Raw genomic sequence first — 25,986 nt, forward strand, 5'->3', positions numbered from 1 at the left:
CAAGGGACTGAAGAAATTCTGCTTGCTGCAGTACCCAGTTTCACAGGCAGAAAAATGCACTCTCTGTAATCCTGTTTGCTGCTGAGAACTGTGGTTTGCAAACAACCCACAGCCCCTGAGAGTCACTGACAGGGGCTGTCTGTCCACCTGACAGGGGCTGTCTGTCCACCTGAATTTCAGCAGAACAAACCCTGGGTGGGGACAATTCACCTTGGGCCCTGAATCTTTGCTGTGTTTTACATCAATATAGCATTCCACAGAGTGGCCAGGCTGGCCTAATATTCCTGGAGATCCAGATTTCAGGAATGGGATTGAAGGTTGAAACTGCTACATGTAAACACAACATGTTTTAATACACTTTTTGGAATCCAGTGGCAGGAAATTCTCCATAAGGACATAGCTTTATTTACCTTGCACTTAAAGATGACCCTTTGATTTCACTAGATTTTAATTTTTTTTTTACTACAATCACATCAAACTGCTAGTCTGCAAGTTTGAGCCCACAGTAATCTGCACAATAGGAAATGGAATTATTGTATTTTTAGCTTCCCAGTTCACTGGGAAGTCACTGTCAAACAACACAGTTCAGTGGTTAAGCCACAGGCTTTTTCACACTGTAGTAAGATGTTTTTTCTGGAATGCCCATGTATGTGAGCCCAAATATATCCTGTCTCTTAAAACATCAGACAAAAATGTCCTGATTTTGTTTTATGAGATGTGGCCCAGCGTGCCTAAGGTAAGCCTATGGAGTCTGATTTTTAGGTTGTTAGTGAGAGTTCACTAAAAAGAAACACCCTAGCTCCCTGCATAGTGAATGGAGGTGGGAGGGTGTGTTTGATAACTTCCACTGGTAGAACAATTGGCCTCAGTTTAGGCTCTGAAGGATTTACATTTGCCTGATTTCTTTGTAAATCTGCTGCACAGAAGCTGGTCCTTGAAAAAAGAAGACAAGAACCAGAGGCACATATCTTTGATGCTCCAGGCTGAAATTCAAATCCCTATCATCAGTCTCAGCAAGCAGCTAGGCAAAGGGGGCAGGCCCAGTAGTGTTATGTTTCTGATTGTGTTATTTGTCATCAGGTATAACATGATCTAGAGAATGTCTAGCTTAACAATGCCAGACAGACTGCCTGTGTTTGACTAAAGATGCAGATTTATCCCTGAAAATCTTGGAAGCAGTAACTAAATCCATCTTCTCTCCAGCATTGCCCAAACCAGAAAAGCCACAGACCTCTTGCCACCTCTGCCAGTGTGTATTGGGAGTACTGACACAGGAAGTACACCTGCATCTTCTGAGGAAAACACATCCACTCGATTTTAATACAGTATCTTAGGAATAGTGAAAGAAGGCTCTTCTTCCACAGAAGGCTCCACTCTTCTGTGGAAACAAATGAGCCTTAAAAGTACTCACAGTGTCAGAATATAGCAGAAGCAGAGTAAGTATTCAAGAGAAGGACAGGAAGACTGGGACCACCTGGATGGGTAGTATCTGTCAATGTCAGAGAAGAACCACAAAGCACCTGTGATGTGTGTGATCCCAGAGGACAGCAGAAAGTTGCATGGTGCCAGCAGGAGCCAAGAAAGCTTTGTGGGCAGCCTGATGACAATGCTACCTGCTGCTCTACCTGCTGTGCTCAGAGAAACAGGGCTTCAGGCACATTCTCTGGAAGCATAGAAGGTTCTTTCCAAGAAGTGGATATTCTTTCTAACTGGAACTGTTCATCAAGGTCCTGAAAAATAACTGCTGCCAAAAGCTGTGCATCTGAAAATTACTAACTGCATAGCTCCACATAAGTACTTTACAATAGCTAGCAGTAGTTTCTAATACTATCTTGGTGGAGTGTTATTGAAAGCTAGTTATGTCATGAGACCAATGACATTTACCAGTGACCATCCACAATTTGTATTTAAACCATATGAGGAGTGTTTTTCTCATGACCTTTGTGATCGTTCTTCACTTCATTAGCTCTGGAATATCTAGTGACTGTATTTGCCTCTTCCCTCTGATTGAAGCATCCAGGTTATTTTTCTTGTTTCCATAAATCAGACTTATCTATTTAAGACTTAAAAGAAAAAACCCTAGCCATAGGGGTGTTTTAATAATATTATTTCTTTGTTAGTAGGAGTCCAAGTTCCTTGTAAAATTTCTATATTATGCCTTTTCTAGCAAAATTGATTTTCATCAATAATTATTTGTTCAACTTATTTTCAGAGTTTTTGATGATAAAGGAGGTATAAACTATAGCAGTTTTTATGGTACATAGCAAGACTACATGCAGAAGTGAAAAAATTGGTAGCTGGCATTATGCAAGGGGCTGTATTTTTACTGGTCATAATATGTTTCCATTTAATGCTTCTTTCCCATAGCTTTACAAAATTTATAAGTACACCTTAAGTTTTGGATTCTGCTTTAGCTTAAATAAAGAAAAGATGCTAAAAGCTCAGTCCTTACAGCTGCTCATCTACTTCCTAGATTCAAATTACTCTCTAACATCTTTTTTAAGTGCTGATTCCTGTTGCAGAAAAAATAAGTATACAGCAATTACATTCTGAGCAGAAAGATTACAAACTCATATTACCTGTTTTATCTCATTAAAAAAAACTTAAGCATACAAGAAGTTTGCCAATCAAGTATCCTTGTAAAATCTCAGTTATATCATTCTGACACCATAAGATTAAACTCAAATTCCTTAAACTACATGTTCTATGTTTTCTAAAGCAGGTAAAAGTGCTATTTTCTGAGTGTGTTTCAACCACCATGAAAGAGATTTAGTAAATTAAGTTGTGCACGGTGTTACAGTAACCAGCTCTCAATAAATTTCCAGGTCAATTGTTTATACTGCAATTATTCCTACTTTCATTTCTTTCTGTAAGTGCCACGTAAATACTGAAAAAATTTTCATTCCTTCTGATAATTCTCATTTCTTTCTCATATCTTAGCAAAAGGCCAAACAAAATTCTCAGAACAGCTCAACTCCTGCCATATTAAGAATGGAATTGAGACCACTGTCAGTGGGACAGCATAGGGAACAGCCAAACCAGCGTGTAAAGATTTCTGCCTTTCTTTTTTTCATTCTAGCAGATATTAGATTAATTCCAACACGTTAAGTGATACACTTGGGCAGGGTGTCCTTTCTACTAACCTAATTTCCTTTAAAAAATTAATTTAAAAATATTTAAAGGCATTTTTAATATATTGAATGTCCATTGCCATGCTTAATAGAATAATCTTATACCTCTGATTGTTACCTATGAAAGAGAAGTACAAGGCAGAACAGAATACATGGATGAGAGGAGCACAACTACCTAAGTTATGATTTACAGCTGAGGGAGGGAATTTGGTTTTATTTTTTTCTTTTTAGATTCAGTCCTTTCTCAAGAGCTTTAGGGCAAAGCTTACAACCAAACAATGGCACTGCCTGTTATTGGATTGGATAGGGTGGATATTAGGAAAAAGTTTTTTACTGAAAGAATGATAAAGTACTGGAATAGCCTGCCCAGGGAGAGGGTGGAGTCACCATCCCTGGATGTGTTTAAAAGAGACTGGATGTGACACTGGGTGCCTTGGTTTAGTGGAGGTGTTGGGGCATGGGTTGGACTCAATGATCTTGAAGATCTCTTCCAACCAAGTGATTCCGTGATTTATTTTGTGCACATTATCTTTGATAAAGCCAGTTTCTGCTAGGACAGAGAAACCTGAGCCTGTAGCCCAGGGGGTATGTTGAGAGCAAGCTCTCTTCTCTTTTGACCCAGCAGAATAAGCATGGACAGCAAAATAGATCACGAAGACTAACACTCAGAGAACAGGGTAAAGTTAATACTTTTTTTCCCAATGCAGTAATAAATTAAAGCAGTCAAAGAGCAAAATGGAAGTGCAGGATGTAAAGATTATTACTGTTCATTTAAGACTTTATCCAGTTTTTTGAGAATTATTCCTTCCCTTCTTGTGTTCCTTTTAATTTCGTTTCATCATTTTCCAGCTTCATCGTGCTATCTTCTTTTTGCCAGAAGTATAATTATCAGAGGGACTCAAGAAGGGATGCTGGCTCTTCACTATCTTTGCTTCATGGGGACTGTAAAATCTCTTTTCACTGTGATGCTCCAATCAATGTTTCCAATTTTAGCTGTCTCAACAGCAAGCAGTGCTCACTACAGTATTTTAAAACTCAGGAAGACCTGGTTTCTATTGCACTTCCCACCAATAAATGACCAGCCAGTGACCGATAAAAGATCAGCCAGAGTTACAGTTGTGTTCATCTATAACTCATGGATAAGAGAGAAGTTTGACAAGGGTAGAGAGAAGAATAGTGACTTACTGCTTCTGTTCTGGTGTTCCAGCTATTTAGGTGCCCATGACCATTCCAGTCACACTGCATTTTCCAAGCAACATGCAAAGCACGTCTGCGATACGACACGAGACAGCTTTGATAATATGGACAGCCATTACACCTGTACTGCCTTTGCAAAAGACCTTCTGAAACAATCTGGCCTTGCTTTTAAGCACTTGATGTTATCAAAAGTAGACCAAAAATGTATCAAAGAACTTGTAGAAAATCTGTCAATATTTTCTTTATAATCCTTTCATGGACTGGTCAGTAATCCAGTTGCATCCCACTGTCCATCTGAGAGAACTTGAAAGAAATCATGTGTTTCCAATGCTAGTAAATAACAAGCTTTAAGATGAAAAGGACTTAAAAACTTGAAAAGCTATGATTGAAAATTTATTATCTGAAAACTCATTAGGGACACATTCCCAGGGCATGGCTGAAGTGAAAAAGGTTCTGGAACTTATGTAGTTGGCACTTTAAACTGGAGGAGTGAGAAAACTGCCTGTATTCAAAGATGTCTTTGCCCAGAATTGAGGAAAATCTTTAAAGATTAAGCAATAATCCTAATATTCTAATAGCCTCTATCCAATATTGATTATGGCCAGATTCTTATCCTACTTATACTAGACAACCAAAGTACAGTTAATCGTCTCCCCACACTGGCCATCTCCTCTCTAGTTTGTTCATTAGTCTTATTTACATTCTCCTCAGAGGAAGAACTGCAGATAGTATAAATACTCTTTTTCTCCACCTAATGCAGACTACTTTATGCATGAGGGATTGCTTAAACACCATGAACACGTTGGATGTCTTTGAGCTTCCATGTGCAGCCTTCCCCAGATTCAAAACTGCTACCAAGGGCTCTCATATTTCTTAGTCTCTCACGTTTCACTCTCATTTCTGGGTGGTCAGCTGATTAGTATTTTGTAGTAGATTTTTACCTAACAGTGCAGCTGCTCTCTTTATCATCATATATAAGTACTCATGTCTTTTTAATAATTTTCCTTTTGATTAACTGCCTGTTCTGGAAATTACTAAGAACTGTGCTAACCATACCTGAACACATATAGAAAAGAGTCCCACTGAACCCTGACTTTTTCTCCTCTGCCTTTGAAGAATCTCTCAGTATACAGTCTTCCATTATGAAGCCTGATGCTTGAAGCGAACTAGGTCAGAAGCCAAAGTCCACACCATGGATGGGAGCTGTAGAGCATTCTGGTGAAGGCAGGCTTCTGACAGGGCTTCCTGGGTCTGCCTTCTTCTTCCGTGAACTGAAGGTGGGGAGCAAGGCTGCTCACTGATGGAGGTTATCCAAATAGCTCTTTTCTCCTTTCCCCTATCATATTTTGCTTTGGGTGGAAATCACTTCCCACTGGTCTAGATGTGTCTCTCTTTTGCCAGGAGCAGCATGTTATTTGGTACACCCAGTTCATCTCATATGTCAGTTTGGTGTGGAAGGTTGCTTGGTGACAAGCAGTGAACATGTTCTCTCTACTGGCTCCAGATTTGTGAGAAAGTATTCTTGTTGACACTGTGGCTGTGGTCTGTGGATCCAAGAGGTCATAAGATGTGCCACCCCATCAAACTCCAAAGCAAGGCTCTAAGTCTCAGTCTGAGGAATGATTCTAGTGTTACTTGACCCCATATTAGGGCATTAGAGAGAGTGAGCTCTGTATCAAAAGTCTTCTCAAAGAAGAGAATTGTGACAATTGAATGTATAAGAATATGTACAACTTTATACTTGAGGGGAAAAGAAACATGAATAAATATGGATGAGAGGAAATAGGGAGACCTCAATTTCATTTCCTGAAGGCATCTTAAAGTTCTGAGTTTGCAGTTTTCTAAAGATGAAAGAGATCTCTGGCATTCCCAAAGACCCACTCATTTAAAATACTTTCCTGAGGGGAACCAGCCAGTGGCCTGGGAAACTTTCAGCACAGCTAAAGGCAAGCAATGAATTTAGAAAAGTTGACCATCTCTTTCTTATCAGGTGAATAAAAGTCTAAAAGGTGCTGAGTACATTTAGGAACTTGTCCTCCATATTTAGACTTTGATGCTGAGGATATTGGATGTGCTTTTACCTACTCTTGAAGGCAGGTGGCTCTGACATCCTGAGAAGAGTAATTATTAATTTAGATCAAAACAAGTGCTAAAGGATTGGACTGAGGGGAGGGCACCATTAACTGAGATCACATCTAAGATGGAACTCTCCAACAGCAGGGCAGTTTATCTGCCCTGACCTACTTAAGATCTTTAACAGGTCTCATTATCTTTCAGTATCTTGTGTCTATCAGGTAGTTTTTCTTTCAGGAAGTTCTATTTCAGTATGTTTCATGACAAGAGTTTTTGTCTTCACTATATATGATTTTCCTGTTTTTAAGTTTGGGATGATATAATTTAAATGATCAATACATAATAAAAATAGACATGCACACATAAGGGCTTAGGACAGGTTAACAGAAGTCTGACTAGTGCTGCTGATTGAGGTAGAAGCAAAGGCAGTAAGATCACCACAAATCAAGTTTTTTACAGTGCTAGTTTACCAAAATTTCTAGAAGACTGGAAAGTCAGAGAATATCTTCATCCCAGTGAACATCAGATGACCTAACCATTGCAGCACAGCTTGTCTGGCTGATTGAAAACCTGGAATAAAGACACCTGTTGTTCATCAGTTCCCAGGCTCTCCACTCAACCTATTGAAATGGTCCAGTCAGAAAACCGAGGAGTGCTGTGGACATCCAGCAAATTTGTGAGTAGGTAACACACAAACATTTCATTTCTGCTCCTTACTCCATGTTCTTCTGTTTCTGAAAATTGCTGGCTGAAATGCCACTCACTCAGTGGATTCACCAGGTGGAATAGAACTGAACTCTTTCTGTCAACACGAGGGGGAGCACAGACACATCTATCAAATTGACACAGTCCTTGCACTTGATGAGCTCCGTGGAATGAGTCTTCCACCTCCAGTTTTTGTTACGCCAATGAGTGATGAATCAGAGATATTTTTGACATTTGAAAGCAATTCAAGGTGAGACAACCGAGAAGAGTGGTATTTGCCAGTCAGAACTATAAATAAATTTTTCAGCACTAAGACTCCTCCAAAGCTTTTTAAATAGGCTAAAATTTTATGTTATTCTCTAAGGATAGGAATGCTATCTCTGTGTCATTTATGTATGTGCAGTCATACAGAGAGCAGGTAGGAGTTAGTCTTCCTTCATAACCACAACAAATCCATCCTTGTTTCTTATGCTACTGGTAGGATTTTCAGACTTGACCCAGTGTTTTTAGAATTAGAGGAATTAATTAAGTTGATGGGATTTTTCAGAGTGATTCATGTTCTTAGAAAGGCTAATGAGTCAAGATACTAACTTGTAGTGACATTAGTATATGTTTACTTGGTGACTGTTTATACTCTAAACTTGTAGTCACACAGCATTTAATCAGGAAAAGTGACTCATGATTACTGAAAAAAAAAAAAAGTAATGCACTTACAGATAATGACATACAAAGTTTTCTTTAGTTTTTCTCTCTGTGGTTTGAGAGACAGCAATAACTTGAAAAAGGAAAGAAGGCCAGCTTCTATTTTCAGAGATGTTGGTAAGATTAGCAGTCTGGCTGGATTTACACAGATCAATATGAGAATGATTGAAGACATCAGTGGATTTTAGCTCTTCTGAGGGGTAGAGGTTAAATGGGCACCAGCTATATTTCCACTGAGCCAACCACAATTCACAGTGAAGTGGAAAATATTCTTTGTTGATCCCTGATAGCCATCTAAAATAACATAAAAAAGTAAACTAGATATAAAGGCAAGACCTAAAGGTAAATGACAGTGAGAGACGTTTGTCATGGGTGTCAAAGTCAAAGTGCATTCTGCAGGAAGCATTTTTTTCTCTCTGAGAGAACATTTAACACATCAGTACTGAAACATATTCTGAGACATTGTGTAGACAAATTCTACAGATGAAATATAGGGATTTTGATGGAGTTGATTTAGGCCAATTTATCCAAGTCTAGGATACTTTTATAAAGGTTGGACCAGAAACATGATTGAACATAATATAGGAGAATTAAACAAAGGAATAAATATTTTACTGTCATATTCATCTTCCTATAAAATAGGAATAAACCTTCAAAATATATTATGTAAACAGATTAAAAAGTAAATTTCTATGTCAGATTTCTCCTGTAGTTATTGTAAATCCAAGATGTTCTTGATCACTGCTGAAATGAACCAAATGTGGTGAGTAAAGAACTGTTTTAAACTTCAATTTCCAGAAAATTTCCTGGCAAAATAAACCAAAAGACTAGAGATAATTCCAATCTGTAACTGCTTGTTCTCTTTCTTGCAATGTCCAGTCTTGGGGAAATGTTGAATAACCACATTTTCCTCTTTACTTGCTTGGTACTGAAACAAAGCATGCGCACTCTAGCACAGTTATGAAAGACCTACTTATTTCTACAGAGGGAGCCAAAACAAATACTTGCTTCAAAACACACAAAATTAAGGTCAATTCTTTCATCATTCATGCACAAAAAATAACACTATTCTGTCATTTGATGAGTGAGATACTACCCATTAAAAATTAATATCAGAATCAACTGTATAGGCCAAAACAAAATATATTTCTTTTTAATTTTCTGTTTAATTTCATTGCACATTGGGGTTTGCGTCCCTTTGGAGTTTTTTTTTTTTGTTGTATATCATTAAAATTTTGGCAAAGAAAGCACCAAGGATGTATAAAGCTGCAGGGTGAAGGCAGGTGACGCTATTTTGTAATGCCCACAGAATAATTAAATTATTCCTTGTAAATACATTCTTTAATCAATTTACTCAGTTTTACTGCCTGCAAAGTGCTTCTGATTAAATAATGACTTTTTTTTGCTTGTTTACCATTCAGAAAACTTATGTGAATTGAATTCTGCCTGGAATGACTACTCTCCCTACTTTTCTTCTTTTATTATTTTTCCCTGACCACATGGTTTTATTTAGGAAAAAGGAAAAAAAAAAAAAGAGTTCAATGAGTTGGACTCAAATGAATTCTTTTTTGGCCTATGGACAGACTGACACTTCAGGTGCATATAGATTTGTAAAAGGGAACTAAAAAATAGTTATAAAAAGAGAAAGTTATAAAAAGAAGGTGGCATTCATGTAATCAGAGAAATAAATGGTTAGACAGAATGACATATTGCAATAATCCTGGAAAATGTATTGATAATGAAGTTATCATTTCACCTAGCTTTGGTAGCCTAAAGGATGATGTGGAGTTGAATGCAAATTAATGGAAGAAGAAGTTTTCAATTCTTGAAACAGAGGTCTAAGTTAGATGAAAAACCTGCTTTTCTGTGGATACCTCTTTTTCTCTGTTGCCTGTTGGGGCAGGTTGGATGGTTACCTTAAAGTGAACAACTAACATTAGGTATGATTTATAAGGGACTAAGAAAAAAAGTTAGTGCATGTAAGTGGGAGACAACTCGATCTTTTTTACCTGTGCAACTAAGAAATATAAGTAATTTGAAATTGAAATATAAGTAATATAAAAAATAAAACTAAGAAATAAAAGTAATTTCAAACAAGGATACTTAGATGATCAAGGCAGGTTAAAGATCTTCAAAACCCATATCCATGATATTGGCTGATGACATGTGACCATGCAGACAGCATGTTGACACATCTTGTTGAAGACATGCCCAAATAATGCTCATTGTGGCAACTCTCTTTGGCCATGGAAGCCATAAAATCTCTTTCCATCAGGCCTTTTCTGCTTTAAGCATCATGGAGGCATAGCTCTCATTCCTTGCACACGATTGCATCCGTTGCGCAAGAGAAAATGTGTGTTATAAATAATTATAACAAACTCCCTACAGTCCCATGGCTTCATCTTTTAATAATGCATTTATCTTACCTTCTACAAGCTTCCCTGTCTGCTCTGCATTGCCTCCAGGCAAGATCTTGGCAATGTAAGCTCCAATTTCTCCACTGCTTCCTGGAATTTCTTTCCCACCTACAATTCGGATTCCCAGTCCATTGCCTGTGATCAAAGAAAGAGAAAAAACTTTGAACAGAAATGAAGCAATGAATAATTCAGTGGAAAGAAAGGAAGAGAACAAGTCATCAGAGGTTACTGAAGATGTCCCAGATAACTTCTGTCTGTAGTTGGAAGATCAGGATTAACTGCAGTCACATCTGATGCTCTTCTAAATTTGGGAAGATCTTCTTGAGCAGCTACTGCATGACTGGCATAACACAAACTACTGAGTTATTAAAAATTACATTGAAGTTTATCCTATCTTCTGACAATCTATTTACAATGTTAATAAATTGAATTAAATTCCTAGAAATCCACAGGAAGTTTGGATTCAAAGGATAGCTTAATCAAATGCCTACAACATGCATGCAATTTAGCTGAGAAATTATAACATCTGAGTTTTTAGAATCACATAATTATGGAGACAGAGACCCTTGAGCTTGCTCTTTCAAGCACAAAGCATGTACATTTACATGAACCTATTCTTAGCAAATGCTATTATTTTTCCTAAATATTTGTTTTTAATTGACATCTTTCACATCAAAGGATGTGCAAATAAATGGTGGGAAAAGCATACAATAATTCTGTGTAAAGCATAATTAAATTGCATAACTTCTTCCTTTTTAAAAAAGCATAGAGATAAAAACATTTTTATCACTCATTATTTCAGCTGGAGAGTAGCAGATCACTAGCCTCACTTATGTATAAAATAATGAGAGCGAAAACAAAAGCTTGAAATATTAAGTAATAAAATGATCTTATGCATTGCCAATTTTTCATGTTATTTTGCTCTATAAAAAAAAAAAAAGCAACCAAAACTTCCTATACTAGTTAAAAAATATTTTTCTTTGAAGAAAATTCCATATGAGATTATTTACACTTTGGTCTGAGAATTAAAAGGCTGATTTACCCACCTTTATTGTAAAGGCTAAAAAAAATATTTTTCAATTGATTAATTTCATAAGCCAAACCTGCTGAGTGACTAGACTAACCAGCTGTAGAAAGGTCACCACACCACCTCTTTGCAAAGCTTTGTCTTTTTAGATTAAGGCTTTTCCTTTTCATAATGCTATTAGTGTTTCATAAGTCAGCCCTGAGTTTCTTTCAGTACAAGGATTACCACATTACGTTTCTGACAAAATAAAAGTTTCCATTAGTTTTTCTATCCCAGTTTAGCTAAATCTATATACTTTTTGACTCAGCTTTCCTCATAATTTGATATTTTCCAAATATATTTTTTCTTAGGAGAGTGATTTTTCCATTTAATTGGAAAGAACTGCAATAATATTTTTAATTAATTACCTTATTTCAGAGCAAATTAGAAATTCTGCACTGGTAGGCAAACTATATGTTTCCTAACTTGACAGGGTAAGAAAAAACACCATTCTAAGGATGATGTCCTTTAAAAAATTAGTACCTCATTGCATAAAATGAATGCATACACCTATAAAAACATTCAAACATATGTCCATCCTGAGAACTTAGAAATTTTTGTGGGCTGCACAGACAACTTCTGATCAAGCAGTATGAAAAGAGTCATTAATATGTTTATAGATTTAAAGCTCAAAACTGGGAACTACTGAGTTCAGCAAATCCAAGAAACAACTATTCTTTGTACTCAACACACAAGCAAGGACACAGTATCTTAACTCACACAGTCAACACAGCTGCTTTCCATCACAGAGGGCAGGAACTCCTCGGAGTCAGGATTTTATCATGATGCACAGAGTTAGCACTTCTACCTCTCATAGGCGATTTGTGACAGAATGGCAAGGCAGTTTGCCATGTAAATGAGTGTGCACTTGATTCCAGAGGCATTCACATGGATACCTATACTAGGGAACTGAAAATCTTGGCTGATATATTTGTTTAGCTTTTGGAGGGTTTTGTCCATATTATTGCTAATAAAAGAAAGTACTTTTAATGCTATTATATGATTTTTTTTTTTTAATTCCTAGACACTTTGAAAGGGTTTGCATTTTATGCTTGTAGGTTTTAGAGTCAAATGTGTGACTGACCTTATGGATAAAGTAGAGGTATGTTTGCTAAGGGACAATCACAGGAGTTGGTGACTCTGTGTGTGTTGCAAAAACACTACTAGAAAAATACTTAAATTACAATTTAAATTTAAATTAAGGTTAATGACAAAGCCTGGTAGTCAGAATGAATGAGCTGCTTTTCACCAAAAGAGCTCTAAGTGCTCTGTTCTGGTTGACAAAGAAATAAGTCTTGGGTCGTGCTGTATTTTTTCATGTAAAGATGGGATTTCAAGACTATTTATATTTTATCTATTGAAAATATTGAGCTTACTACTTCTGTTTGAAATGACATTTCCCAGTTTATAACCTTGAATGCAGATAGTTTAAAAATACCCATCATATGCTTTCTCAGATCTCTTTTCCCTTGTTTTTGTTGTTGCTTTTACCTTTTTAATTTTGAGTCTTAATTTCCATCTCTCAGGCTATTTTGATATAACCATATATTCATCTTTCTCATTTATGTTTCCAGATTAACGAACTTCTGTTTTCTTTAGAAGATGCAGGATCAGTAAACCATCAAAAAGCAAATCACTGTGATTTGAATAAGAGAAGGTACCTTTCTGAATCATGAGTATTGATTTCCATGAAAAATATATTCAGGAGAACACTCTTCAAAGGGAATTTTGCACCTAAAAATCCAGTCCTTTTTAGGATGCTTCAAAGTGAGAAGACTGGTAATTAATTAAACTGTTTTTACTGATGTCCCAAGGCTGTGATCCTACTCTCCCTCTTATCTTAACTAAAGCTTTAAGATGGAGCATGCTAAGCTAAAAAAACATCCCAAAACTCTACCCCACCCAAATCAAATACACAATAAAATTTATAATGCTAAGCTTTGACAGGGTTGATCATGCAATTAAATTGCTTTTATACATTGATAAACAAATTTTAAAAAAAGGATACTAAATCACTACAGTTAGCTTGTAAGCCTCTGATTTATACAGTTGAACATATGAACAATCAGAGTTTGAAGCTTTAGGTCACCTGCCCAGCGGATGATGGGAAGGGGCTGGATGTAGTTTTTCTGGATTTTACTATGCCTTTTGATGCTGGCTCTCACAGCATCCTTATGGATGAGCTGTACAGCTTTGGGATGAGTGGGTTCACAAAGTTCTTGGTGAAGAACTGGCTGAAGGGCAGAGGGATTGTAGTGAATGGAATGACATCTGGCTGGGGACTGAACACCAGCAGTGCTCTTCAGGGATCAATTCTAGGCCAGATTTGTTCAATATGTCTGTCAAAAGTCTGGATGCAGGAGTTGAATGCACCACTAGCACGTTTGCTCATGACAAAAACTGGGAGGTGCTGTTGACTAGAGGCCTTTCAGAGGAATCTAGATAGACTGGAGCATTGGGCTGTGATTAATGGGGTGAAATTTAGCATGTGGAAATGCTGGATCCTGGACCTGTGACACTGGCACAGCTGTAAGTGGGAGAGTGATGGCTGTAAATCAGAGAGGGATCTGGGGGTGCTGCTCCAGCTGCAGCTCAGTTTGAGTCAGCCAAGGGAACAAACCCTGTCCTGGCTGGCATCAAACACAGCATCACCAGACAGTCAAAAGAGCTGATTGTACTCTGTGTACAGCATTGGTTCAGCCTCACCTTGAGTTCCATGCACAGGTCTGGGCCCCACGATTTGAGAAGGATTGTCAAGGTCCTTGAATGTGTCTGAAGGAGGGCAGTGAGGCTGGTGAAAGAGCTGGAAGGAATGTTCTGTAAGGAGAGTCTGAGGGCTTTGGGTTTGTCAAGTTTGGAGAAAAAGCAGTGAGAGGCAACCTCATTGCTCTCTACAGCTTCCTGAGGAAGGGAAGTGCTGAGCTCTTCTCCCTGGTATCCAGTAACAGACTTTGTGGGAATAGTTCAAAGCTGTACCAGGAGAAGTTTAGGCTGAGAAGGTGGTCAAAGACTAGAACAGGCTTCTGCAAGAGGTGGTCAATTCTCCATGCTTGTCAGGGTTTAAGAGGCTTTTGACAAGGTTGGCTTTTAAACAATGCCTTTAACAACTTTTACTTTTCTTCCACCCTGAATTGGTCAGTAGCTGTAAGATTTTTGTAGGTAGCTTCTGACTGAAATACTGCATTTTGTATTTTGTATTTCATTTTGTTCCATTCCATTCCATTCCATTCCATTCCATTCCATTCCATTCCATTCTATGCTAGCAAAGACTTCAAGTGCTTAATAACTGCAGAGTTATTTTTGTGAGAAATCCATTTTTGGAGGAAAAATATTGAATGGCCTTTTTTGCTTTTTGGCAAATAATTGACTCTGTGACTTTCAAAAGGATATTTCACTTGTCATTCACTTATCCTTCCAGACACCATAAACTGTTTCAGTGATGAATATTCATTACATATATTTATATTTATATTTACACTTATATATCATATTTATATTTATATTTATATATGATCAGTAACCAAGAACCTGCTACTAATAAATTCTGTCACTGGTGACCTGGCAAGAATTACTGCAAATGCATTTTCAAAATTCATCACTCCTCATTTCTTATTTCCACCATGAAGTACTTTCTGTCCCTTTTGATACATTTATTCTGAACTTCTGTACCTCTAAGTGTCTCAAACACTATGGAATCTATCTCCTTGTATACTTCATTGTGTCACAGTAGCAACACAGCAGAAAGACTGTAATTTACTTTGCTGGAATATGCTGACTATAACCTGAGCTCTGCAATTACAATTCAATCCTTTTTGTCTCTTATGGAGATAATAAAGATCAGGCTGTAGCCAATCTGTTGCTGTTGCTCTCAGGACACAGGGAAGATCATGAAACTTACCATCTTTTCACTGCTTTGCTGAGCAGCTCCATTATAGACATTAGAGTATAAACAGTCTAGATTTCCTGGAACCATTTCAGCATCCAAGCAATTATTAGGCTTGCCTTTACAAACTATTGCTGATAACCCCGTCCATAGGTTAAAGGTTAAAGGAAAGGAAGAAGAAAAAAGAGCAGCAAAAAAATGAACAGCTCAAGGCCCAGCAATGTTTTCCTGGTGTTGATGGTCCTGATTTTATGGAAAAGTAAAAATTAATTTTCCAGGGATGTTTTATCTTATGAAAGTAAATAGCATTTCAGCAGCAAATGCTAGGACTGGTAATATTTAATCATCATACAGGTCCTATGCAGTAGCAACAACTTCAACACATGCAGGAGAATGCTGGCATGTGACTCAGAAGCTCTGTGCAAACATTGTTCATGTGTTAACTCAAGCAAATATTTCCTCTGGGCTAATTTTAGAAAGTATGAAACCATTTGTCTCTCTAATTATATGAGCAAGGAAAGTAAAGAAGCAATTAAAATCTACAACAGATTTTCAGTAATCACACGTGTTTGTGACAATTGGCATAGGAAATTGTATGAGTGTCAGCAGCAATCTGACTTTTGTCACAGTTAGAGCTATATGAATTTGTAATAGACTTCTAAGTGACTGAACTCAAGGAGAGATATTAAAAAAGTGCTGTTGATTTTGGTTTCTAAGAGCCTTAAAGATACCCTTCAAGATGGTAGCTGAAACTCACTATTTCTGTAAACCCATGTCCATTTCAACATCTTCAGATATTGTGTGCTTTGAAACTATACAGAAGTAAAATAGGAAAAATTGAAATGGGCTTAAACTGCAAAATGCAGGGCTACAACACCTATCTCTGAGTAGGCTGAAATGGGAGATATGTTTAAATTTCAAAATAGAGATTAAGTGTTGTATTCCACATCCAGAAGCCAATGCACAGACTTGTTGAACTATGTTTTTCATCACTTTCTAATAATACAAAAAATCCCCAAACCAGAAAAAAACCACAATGGTGAATTAAGGCAAGGAAGTACAAGGGTGATCTCTTTGTTAGTCAAGGTCCAGTGGTAACAAATGCATGAGAAGAAAGCATGCAAATGAGACATTAGGCATGAAAGACTTTGCAATGTGCCAATGTACCACGTTTTAGCAATGACCAAACAATATGAAGCCTTTCAACACTGTTTGGCTGTGAATGGAGACAGAACATACCTTCCTCCTGTGTTCATTTACTAGACATTATCTCCTCATTCCTCCTCCAGCCTTATCTAGACCAGACATATGCTAGGGTGCTGGTAGGCCCTTATCTGCTGGAATAATTTTACACCCTGTTCCATTGTCTGCATGGAACAGAAGGCTCAAACACATTAAAAACATCAATGACTTCTCTTGGAAAGGTCAGAGTTAAAAGTACCATGGAGAAATACAAGCTATTTATTTAGACATTGTAGTGGTGATAAAGCAATCTGGAGAGCAGAGAGGAAGGAAACATGACAAAGCAAACAGAAACAAGTTAACTCAGGAACTTAGAAGGAAAAATAATGTCTATAATAACATCCAGCCTAAAATTTTATTTACATTGTTATTCTTATGCAATTCTCTGGAATACATAACATGATGATCCATATCAGAGGTGTGTTGTCTATATAGGTACAGCATTTCCAAGAGTGTCCTCAGGAGAATTATTTTGGTGCTTCTAACAAAATTAGCTTCAATGAAGTTGTTTCCTAGAAACATGATTGTATCTACTCAGCTATTGCATTTCTTGGCCATTGGCAATTAAGGCATAAAATACTCGTGAAGTCAAATCAGGAGCTGATGAAATTCAGATATATTGCAGTTGTTTTAATAGCACAGCATTGATTTATATCAGCTGCAAATCTGCTTCATGCTGATGTGCACACTGGTTATCATCCTGAAGGATCATAAAGTGTTTTATGAATTAGCCTCTTGAAGCATTTATCACATCTACTTGAAAGCAAGATAAAAGTCTCATCTTTTTGGACAATCTGTCACATCAGAATCTATGGTATCATCTATGGTAGACTGTAGCTTTAAATCTATAAAATCCCTTGTAGGCACTGAGTTTCATCTGTGTTTACTGATGGACTCCAATGGCTCAATGCCACTGACTGACAGCTGAACCTCCATGGAAATCTGGGGGCTTGACTGAACTCTAACATTCAGTGTTGCAGTGATCTGTTTATGCAGCCTTTTGTGCATGACAGCTCTGAAAACAAATGGAGCCTTATGTCCAGGAGACACATTGCCCTCTCAATTACCTCCTCTAAAAATCTTCAACTCCCTTCCTCTTCTCAAAATCTCAAGTGTTCATATACTGCAATATGCATAAACAACTGAACTGCCAAAAAGATTTCATTGAAAGTATTTTAAATACGCACACTAGTGCTTTTCAAATTAAAATAATTTGTAGGCAAGAGATATAAAAGGAATATATGGTCTGTACCTCTACAAAGTGTTTCTAGCACACAGAAGAATTTATTTGTTTCTTTGTTTTTATTTAGGAAAGTTTAATGGTACTGAGTTCTTTCTAAAATTGATATTTAGACAAAACCAGACATCTCTTTTGTCCTTTGATTTCCAGTCCTGTCCTCATTTACTACCACGTGACTTCCCAGGAAAATCTCTGATGTAGCCTGACTGCAACAGTTGAGTCCCTTTTTTTTTATGGGTTTTACCTTCTGTGCCATGTCTCTGATAAGGCATGAGTGTTTGAGGGATGATGACCAATTATTAGGGATTAAGTCCTTCCCCAGTGACAAGGGAATATTAGAGGAGGGTATTGCTTTTTTGTGCAAAGTATTATCTCAGTTCTTCCCAACATTAAATGAAAGAAGTAGGATAGGTAATCCTCTAAGAGTATGAAGACAGGAGCTGGGTTGCAGTTCTCATTCTGACTTCTCCCATTGAACATAGACTGTGACTATATTTGACATGTTTTTAACTGATTACTAATCACATATTCATTGCCCTTTAGTATTTTTCTGTAAGAACTAATTTTGCTGAACTTGCAGGTGAAAGAATCCTAAATATATTGGGTTGTTTATTTAGAGACTGACTATAGTGATGAGGTCTTGATACAGGAAAACTCTTTGAATTCCTCTCCTCTCCATCCAGATAAGCACTGCATGAGCTGGCACACTGCAGAAGTGTAGTGTTGTTTGCAGGAATTAGCAATCCTTAGGGAGAGTATGAGGCATGTCTGACGTGTGTACAGCTTTACAGCTACCCTGTAATTCTACTTGCAATTTCACTTACATCACTGCTGAGGCAGAGATTAGGGATGCACTCTTCCCACCATTTAATTCACTTCTTTGCTCCACTACAAAGTTTGCAGATTTTTCTGAATAGTTTCTCTGCCTTCTTTTTTTTTTTTTTTTTTAAACCAGAATTGAAGAGGATGTTCCCCAACACAGACAGTCTGGCCACTCAAAGGTAATTTATTTTTTTATCCTGGAAACACAGAACATCCCTCCTTTTAAAAAAGGAAGAATTACTTCTGATTCAGCCTATGTGAGGTAAAGGAGTAAAAATTACCTTTGACTGAGTGCACTCATTATACCTATAGACCAACTGAGATGTGTCTGCCTTGTTGGATTTTCCCCCTGAGTGTGCCTAAACAGCTTCCTGATCAGGAATAGCACAATGTAAGTCACCTTTGCAACGTTTCCAAAGGTATTGCCAGCGCTTTCATTACCTTCAATAGCCACATCCTTAATTCACTTTTTCAAATATAATGACGGCGTGACAAAAAACAGAAGAGAAAATTCTGGCAATATAAAACAGCTCTTTTGCTGCTCTGCTAAAGGATCCAAAAGGAACAAGGGACTCAGTGAAAACAAACAGTGAGTTTCTGGAGCATTAAACACTGCTGTATTATCATTCACTGAGCACTGCCCTCATTGCTTTGGCACATTAGCACATCTGTGATGCCAATTCTTCTTTATTTATTTTTTCTTATTGCAAATTATTAATCAGTCTTTGCAGAGTAAATCCTTGGAAATTTCTTCACACCTCTCACTGTCTGAGGAGGGGACACTGCATATCTCGAAGAGTAGATCTGTATGCTCTAGCTTTTGGTATATAATAAAGAAACAAGAACCTTTAAGAGAGCAAACAGTGAGCAAGTATATAATTATTTTTCATTCAGCGCTACTATTCTCTTGCCATCACAATTTTGGCTTGGTTTCTCCATCCTCAAACACCTCATTCGCATGCCAAATTTCACATTATATGCTTCTGTGGGCAAAATTATGCCAGGTTATGTAAGAGGCATCAAAGGCATCTGCACCTCAGAGTCAGTTTTTATTAATCAAGAAAGCAAATAAACCAAATACATGTGCACATAATATGTAGTGGAAAAGCCTGAATTTTAAAATATTTGGGATTAGTCTTGATATTCAGAATGTGACAATTTTTGCATTCATAATCAGGCAGCAATTTCTACTGTGGTAAGATCATGATGAGACCTGTGGAATTCAGCTTATAAAGGTGATATTAGGATGAAATCTTGTCCTACAATTACAGCTGCTGTGGTAGAGTTGGTTGTCTGGGCTGACCCAGCACACTGAATCATTAATGCCCAGGTTGGCCCAAGAACTGGCCCAGTGAGATGAGATAATGGGCTGAAGCACTGGCCAGTTGCCCAGCAGAGCAGCTGGTCAACAGTTACAGGAATTCTCCAAGTGGGAATTCTGTACAGTTTAGGGCATTTTCTACGTAAGTCCCGCTGTGCACACTCCAGTTAGGATACACTGATTGTACTCTGAAGGCGTGTTCATGAATCCCCTGAGGAGAATCTGTCAGGGTCAGGCATCTCCCCAGACAGCTCCTGCTTCAGAACTGACCAAACTGCCCATAGATCATTTAAAAGATAAATATAAACTGCTCTTGCATGTGTAGAAACGATCACATAGGAGAGGTTTTTGTGCATAGCCAAGACAGAGGAGGTTCTGTATGTACTATGAGGAAACTGGAGACAATGGATGGTGCTCACATTGTTGTGGTCACCCAGGACCACAGGCCAGCTGGCTTGTAAGAATCCAGCAACACAAAAATTCAGCTGAAGATGCTGCTCAAAGGGTCTTTTCAATGGTGACTGTTCTCTTGGAAAGATTTGATCTCCTCACGTGAGCTTTACTGAGGATTGTGGTTTTTAACATACACACTTCCTGTGTTTATGCAACAAATATAAATGCAGACAAAATGAGTCAAAACCTCATTTTGGTACTTTTGATAAGAAAGAAGGGCAGGAAGAAAGAAGATCAAAAAGAGACAAAGGGAACAAATAAAAATAAACAAAGAGAAAGAAACCAGCTGGGGAAGCAATCAGACATGCAATCTAGATGAATATCCAAAACTCTTGTAGTGAGATGACTGTGATGGTATAAAAGTATATATTTTTTAAATTTACCAATATTTTAAGTAACTTTTGCTGCATAATAGAATTCTATACCTTCCTCTGGTTAATAGTCATTGTCTGGTTAGTAAACAGAGATGTTTACTATTAGTTTGCAGATAATATTTGATAAAATTTATTATTTTTAAAACCACATGCCTATTTCTGGTAGAAGTCATTTGGAAAGTTGAAGGCTAAGCATAATGCACTGCACATTTGAAGAGAGTCTTCATACAGTTAAATCATTCAGACACTTGAGAGAAGGGAAGGAAGGGAGGCAGTGAATTATGATACTTCAAAGACGTATAAAGAGGGAAAACTACAAATAATTTTTCTGTTTCAGGGCCACCCTATTCTACCTTTGGCTCTTTTATGTAAAATTTGCATTTAGGCCTTTAAGTACTTGTAGGGAAATCTAGGTATGCATCACACAGAAATATATCTGTGCAGGTCTCCAAGCATGTATCTGGACTAAAACAAAAAACATGACTGCAGCTTGTAGATGGAGCCAAGCTTGCTTTTTCCAATTAGAATTTAAGCACAATATTATATAGCTATAGCAGTGAGAAATCCCAGTGTGGGCTATATAACCTTATCAGGACTCTGAGTAAATTTTGGATCCTATGTGACCTCATTTGTGCAAGGCGTCAATATCTACACCTATGTGACCTCATTTAGTCAATGAGACGTCAATATCTACACCTTGGGTTTGCCCATCACTGCTCACAAGGCATTTTCCCTGAGGCACAGTGTGTTGCTGTGACTGCCAGCATGAGAGTTAATCAAGAATTTGGAATAGGCATTTCCCACTGCATAAGGGTGAGTAATTTTACATAGGAAAGCAGGCTTCAGCAACACTAAATCACGAGCTTTACACTTGCGTGGTTGTAATTTCTCTTATTTCTGAGTAAGACAGCAGCTTGGATCACAGCATTACTCATCAGCCCGCAGGGCAAAGATCCCTGCGAGGATGCCAAGGAGTTCCTGTGGACTGGGAGGGCCTGGAGCAGCACAGGCTGACACACAGCAGAGCTGGCAGCTCCTTTCAGACTGGGCTGTGTGGGTGGAGGGGTCTTTCTGCAGCCTGAAATCATGGGTGGGTGTTACGCTGACTAACAAGAAAATACCTCATAATGCATACAGAGCATTCATTTAACACCCTAAATGTGAGGTGGGTACTGAGGATGGAAATTATCAAGACTTTACTGCCAGAAACCCTTTGAAAACAATATTTAGCAATTCAAGTAAGTTCATGCCACTTTCTGCTTAATGCTCGAGGGAACACCAGGGCTGCCAGTCAGTAATTACTTCTGTGCAGAAACAGAGTTTGACACACACTATTAGAATCTTTTAAGCAAGTTAAAAGAAAGTCTGATGGTTTCACGGAAAAAAAACACATAAAGCATCTACTTCTGAAAGAACAAATATTGAAATAACTTTGAGTTCCATATTAGATGTGAGAAAGGGTGCAATTCCAGAAGCTCAGACAGACCTTACCTGTGCCAGGTCCTGTAACTGGCAGCCTTGTACAATTTGACACATGAAAATATTACACTGCATTCCAGCTCTCAGCCTGGAAGGTGAATGAACACCTCTGCTACTTTCATCTCCTTGGCAAGCAGACTCTGACTTACATGAACATTTATGTCAGTGTTAGGGAAAAGGAGGATAAATCTGAAGTCCTGTGATAAATGTCTCCATGTGAAGATATCACAGAAAAATGGGATCTGTTTGTTCTCCTAACCCCCTCTATAGGGGGAGTGGGGCGGGGTGGGGAGGGGGGACAGGGGGACGGGACACGACAACCAGGGGGAGAGTTCCAGAACAGAAAGAATAAAATTCTTGGTTCTGTACATGTTGAACACCTACACAAGCTTATTTTATAAGGACTCATGCAGAGAATATAGTTACATAAAAAGCAACAGCAAAACAGACTGTTCATATGGATAACACAACCAATTTTCCTCTGTTTTTAATGTCTGTATAGTTTATATATCTTGAACAGATGTCGTGACCTTTTTTATGCACTGTTGCTTTCTGTTATATCCAATGAGCAAGACTTAAAATGACCACTGAATTTCCTGCTGCATAGACACAGGAACTATTTTTAATACTGGAAATCTGTTATATAATTCATGCTAATCAAATTAATTATCATGTCTGATAGAGGGTTTTTTACCTGAAACTGTGTGGTCCTTTGGGTCTCTCAGTAGTTTGAGCCTTGTATGAGGGAAAATGTACTGCAGGGGCTTCCCATTTATCTGAGGAATACAAATATGCATGTCATAAAATGATAAACCAACAAAAATTGAATAAATCATATCAGACAGTTGAAACAGAAACAAGCAAACAAACTTATTTCATCCAGGGAAATATTACAACTTCTCAATTCAAAAACTATCCCAAGTTTGGAGACATTTGTCAAACTGCAAATACCTTCCATGGGGTAATGAATATTTGCTTCCAGAACTCCAAATTAATTTCAAATATGTCTTTAGTTCTGATTTTTCTGAGTGATTAGAAGGTGGTCACTCTCTTCTATAGCTTCTTTTAACCTTAATCCTTTTTTCAAGTCATGTTTAACATAAGAAAGAAACAAAACATTATTCCTGTATTTTTTATAAAATTCTTTTCTTAGACATGTAAACAAAATGTTTAATGTGTTACCATCCCTGAGTTACTGCTTTAGTTTCAGTATAACCACATGGTCCAATGTACCTCTTGTCTTCAAACCCCAAAAGCCTTTTGAAAGACCCAGACTAAAACTCGTAGCACTACATTGTCTGAAAATGTGCAACATTTACCTGGGCTTATCCTAGACCACATCAAAGCTGAAAGTAATGCACCCTACAACAGACTCTAGATAGCCAGTTTTCCTCTTGAAATGATCCCACCTGCCCCATGGTTTGGGCATAAGAGGGGCCAAGCTGCAGGGACTGACCCACCTTCCAGGGGTGAATGCCCTGATACCACACCAAAATGACTCTGCAGAGTGTTGGTTGCAACACTCCCCCCACAGCCATCAATCCTGCATCCCAACATCTCAGAATTACTGCAGATAAGCTGGCACCCAACCTCTACTTCCCCAAAAGTTCTGCCTCATTGGGGAGTGTGAGAGCCAGCAGAGTCCATTTCCTCCTTGGGTCCTCCATCACCTGTCTCAGAAAGCTCCATGGTAATGATCCTCCTGTGTCCTCCTGGATTTATTTCATCTTTACTACTGAAAACAAAGCTCAGAACTGCAGCACAAGTTGCAGAGCAATTTTGGTCTTTTGGTAGCAAAGCTGAACCCATCACTTCCCTGCCTCTGCATGTCAGTTCCAATCCTGGGCAACGCACCCCGACCAAGAGGAGGGAGCATGACTGAGCCTGCTCCAGGATGGGACCTCAGGGAGCAGCCTCAAGGAGCCAAGGACACAATGCTATTCAGCATGGCAATGCAGCAGCTTGAGTGCATCAGCAGCATGCTGCCAAGAGTTTATTATCATTATTTATATTTAAGTAGTATTTAAAGGGATTAAGCTCCTCCTGAGCCAAGCACTTCAAACCTAGTTCTGCCCTGGAGAGTTTATGAAGTGAATGGATAGCACACATAAATGATGGGAAGGGAAAGTGAGAAGTCAAGAGACTTGGTTAGCTCAATCCCACAGCAAGCAGAAGAGTTTATACAACTGTTGTCATAACTCAGTTACTTATCCAGTGAATGATGTTGCATCTAGAAGACTCAAATCCTCCCCTAACACAGTGAGAGTAATATTGACTGTAATTAAAGTCAGACATAAAGGAGATCATGGATTTGGTAGCAGACAAGTGCTCCAGAATAAATCAGAACATGTGATCAGGCAGACATTTGATTTTATCATGGAATTTTGTCAGAACACAGAGTCTAATACTACCAGGAGTGCATAAAGTTCCATGAGGCTTCCACATTCATTAGTGACTAGGGAGAGTGTTAGGTTTTTAATGACACTGCCAAAAGTGTCAAATTTTATATAACAATAAAAGTTATATTCAGCAAGTTTTATATAACAATAAAAGTGATGCATTTGTCACAGGTAGCTTACATAAAATTGTAAAGAATCTGGAAGAATGCATCTAATTTTATTTTGAATTAAATTTTAAAAAATAGAATATTGCAGTTTACAAGTGTACGAACACATTTGAATAGATCCTTAGCTGGGATCCATTTTTGTGGAGGTAATTCAATTTAGCTTAGGAATGCTGAAGCTCTTAAACTTCAATTCATATTATTTTACTTGCTCTATCTTATTTAATTTTTTAAATAAATAACAATCCAAGAATATTCAATGCCATATTGTACATGACTGCTAACAAATACATCAGAAAATATAGACTGTCTCCTTCTTTAGCCTATTACTTCCTCATTACTTCCAGAATTTTATGAGAAGAATAAATCTTTCTGATTCATATAGGTCTGAATAAAAGCATTGAATTTTATTAGCATCCCCAGTAGTATATTATTTTTTTATAGTTGGTGTGTATCAGTACTTAAATGGAAGATGTCATTAGGCCTTTACTTTCAGACCAGTACATTTCTGAAAGCAGCAGAAAAAAATAGGAAAAAACAGAAGTTGCTGTAAAGAGATGATACCAACAGCAATTACATTGTTCATGATGTTTTGCTTTAATCATTAGTGAGCATGTTTATCTGAAATGTACTAGAATATTTCAAAACCTGTAATACACACATTATTTTGTGTTTCCAATTGTTCACATTTTCTTACTTCCACTAAAGTTGGTTTCTCTTCACCTGAATATATGCCAGGAATCCCTTCTAGCTGACTCTTCCAGTTTCCCCAGTGAAGGCAGAGAGGGACCCCACTGAAGCACACAAGGGTGACAGTGTAAATCCAAGCTGGTGCAGAGGGGCCATCCTTCCACTGCACAGCTGCAGGAGTGGAGAACAAGTCCACAAGCCCAGATTTAGGTCACAGGGCAAAAGCTGACTTGATCCCACATATCTGCTACAAACCCCAGAGATTTCTGCCAGCTGTCCCTGCCATCCTTCCTCACCTCTTTGGGAGCATTCAGTACGCTTGATTTGTAGTTCAGCACTGGCATATCATCCTCTTCCTCAGGAAATCTAAACTCTGGTCATGTGTTTCATGTTATTAGCCAGCTCAAAGGCCCTCCAAAAATGGAATGAATGGGAAATAATTGTGCTGAGGGCTTCTAATAGAAGATGAGTTTAAAAATGCATTTCATTTCCCGTTGTCTTTAAGTGTTTTGTCTGATAAACAAATACTATTGAAGCCTCATAAAAGGGAATATTATAAGTTAAAGAGGAATATCAGGAAGAAAAAAATTCCCCAGTGCTGTATTTAAGTTTAAGAAATAAAATGAAT

General features: G+C 37.8%; 1 protein-coding gene across 1 annotated transcript in view; it reads right to left on the reverse strand.

The window, feature by feature from the left end:
- Positions 1-25,986, reverse strand: part of PCLO (piccolo presynaptic cytomatrix protein) — a 110,589-nt gene that overhangs the window by 42,631 nt on the left and 41,972 nt on the right. The window contains exons 4-5 of the mRNA XM_059847450.1: positions 22,800-22,881; positions 10,235-10,360 (exon numbers count right to left, since the gene is read on the reverse strand). Coding sequence (XP_059703433.1) covers positions 10,235-10,360; positions 22,800-22,881 — 208 coding nt within the window. The remainder of the gene's footprint in view (positions 1-10,234; positions 10,361-22,799; positions 22,882-25,986) is intronic.

The sequence above is a fragment of the Haemorhous mexicanus genome, chromosome 5 (assembly GCF_027477595.1).
Source record: "Haemorhous mexicanus isolate bHaeMex1 chromosome 5, bHaeMex1.pri, whole genome shotgun sequence".
NCBI lineage: Eukaryota > Metazoa > Chordata > Aves > Passeriformes > Fringillidae > Haemorhous > Haemorhous mexicanus.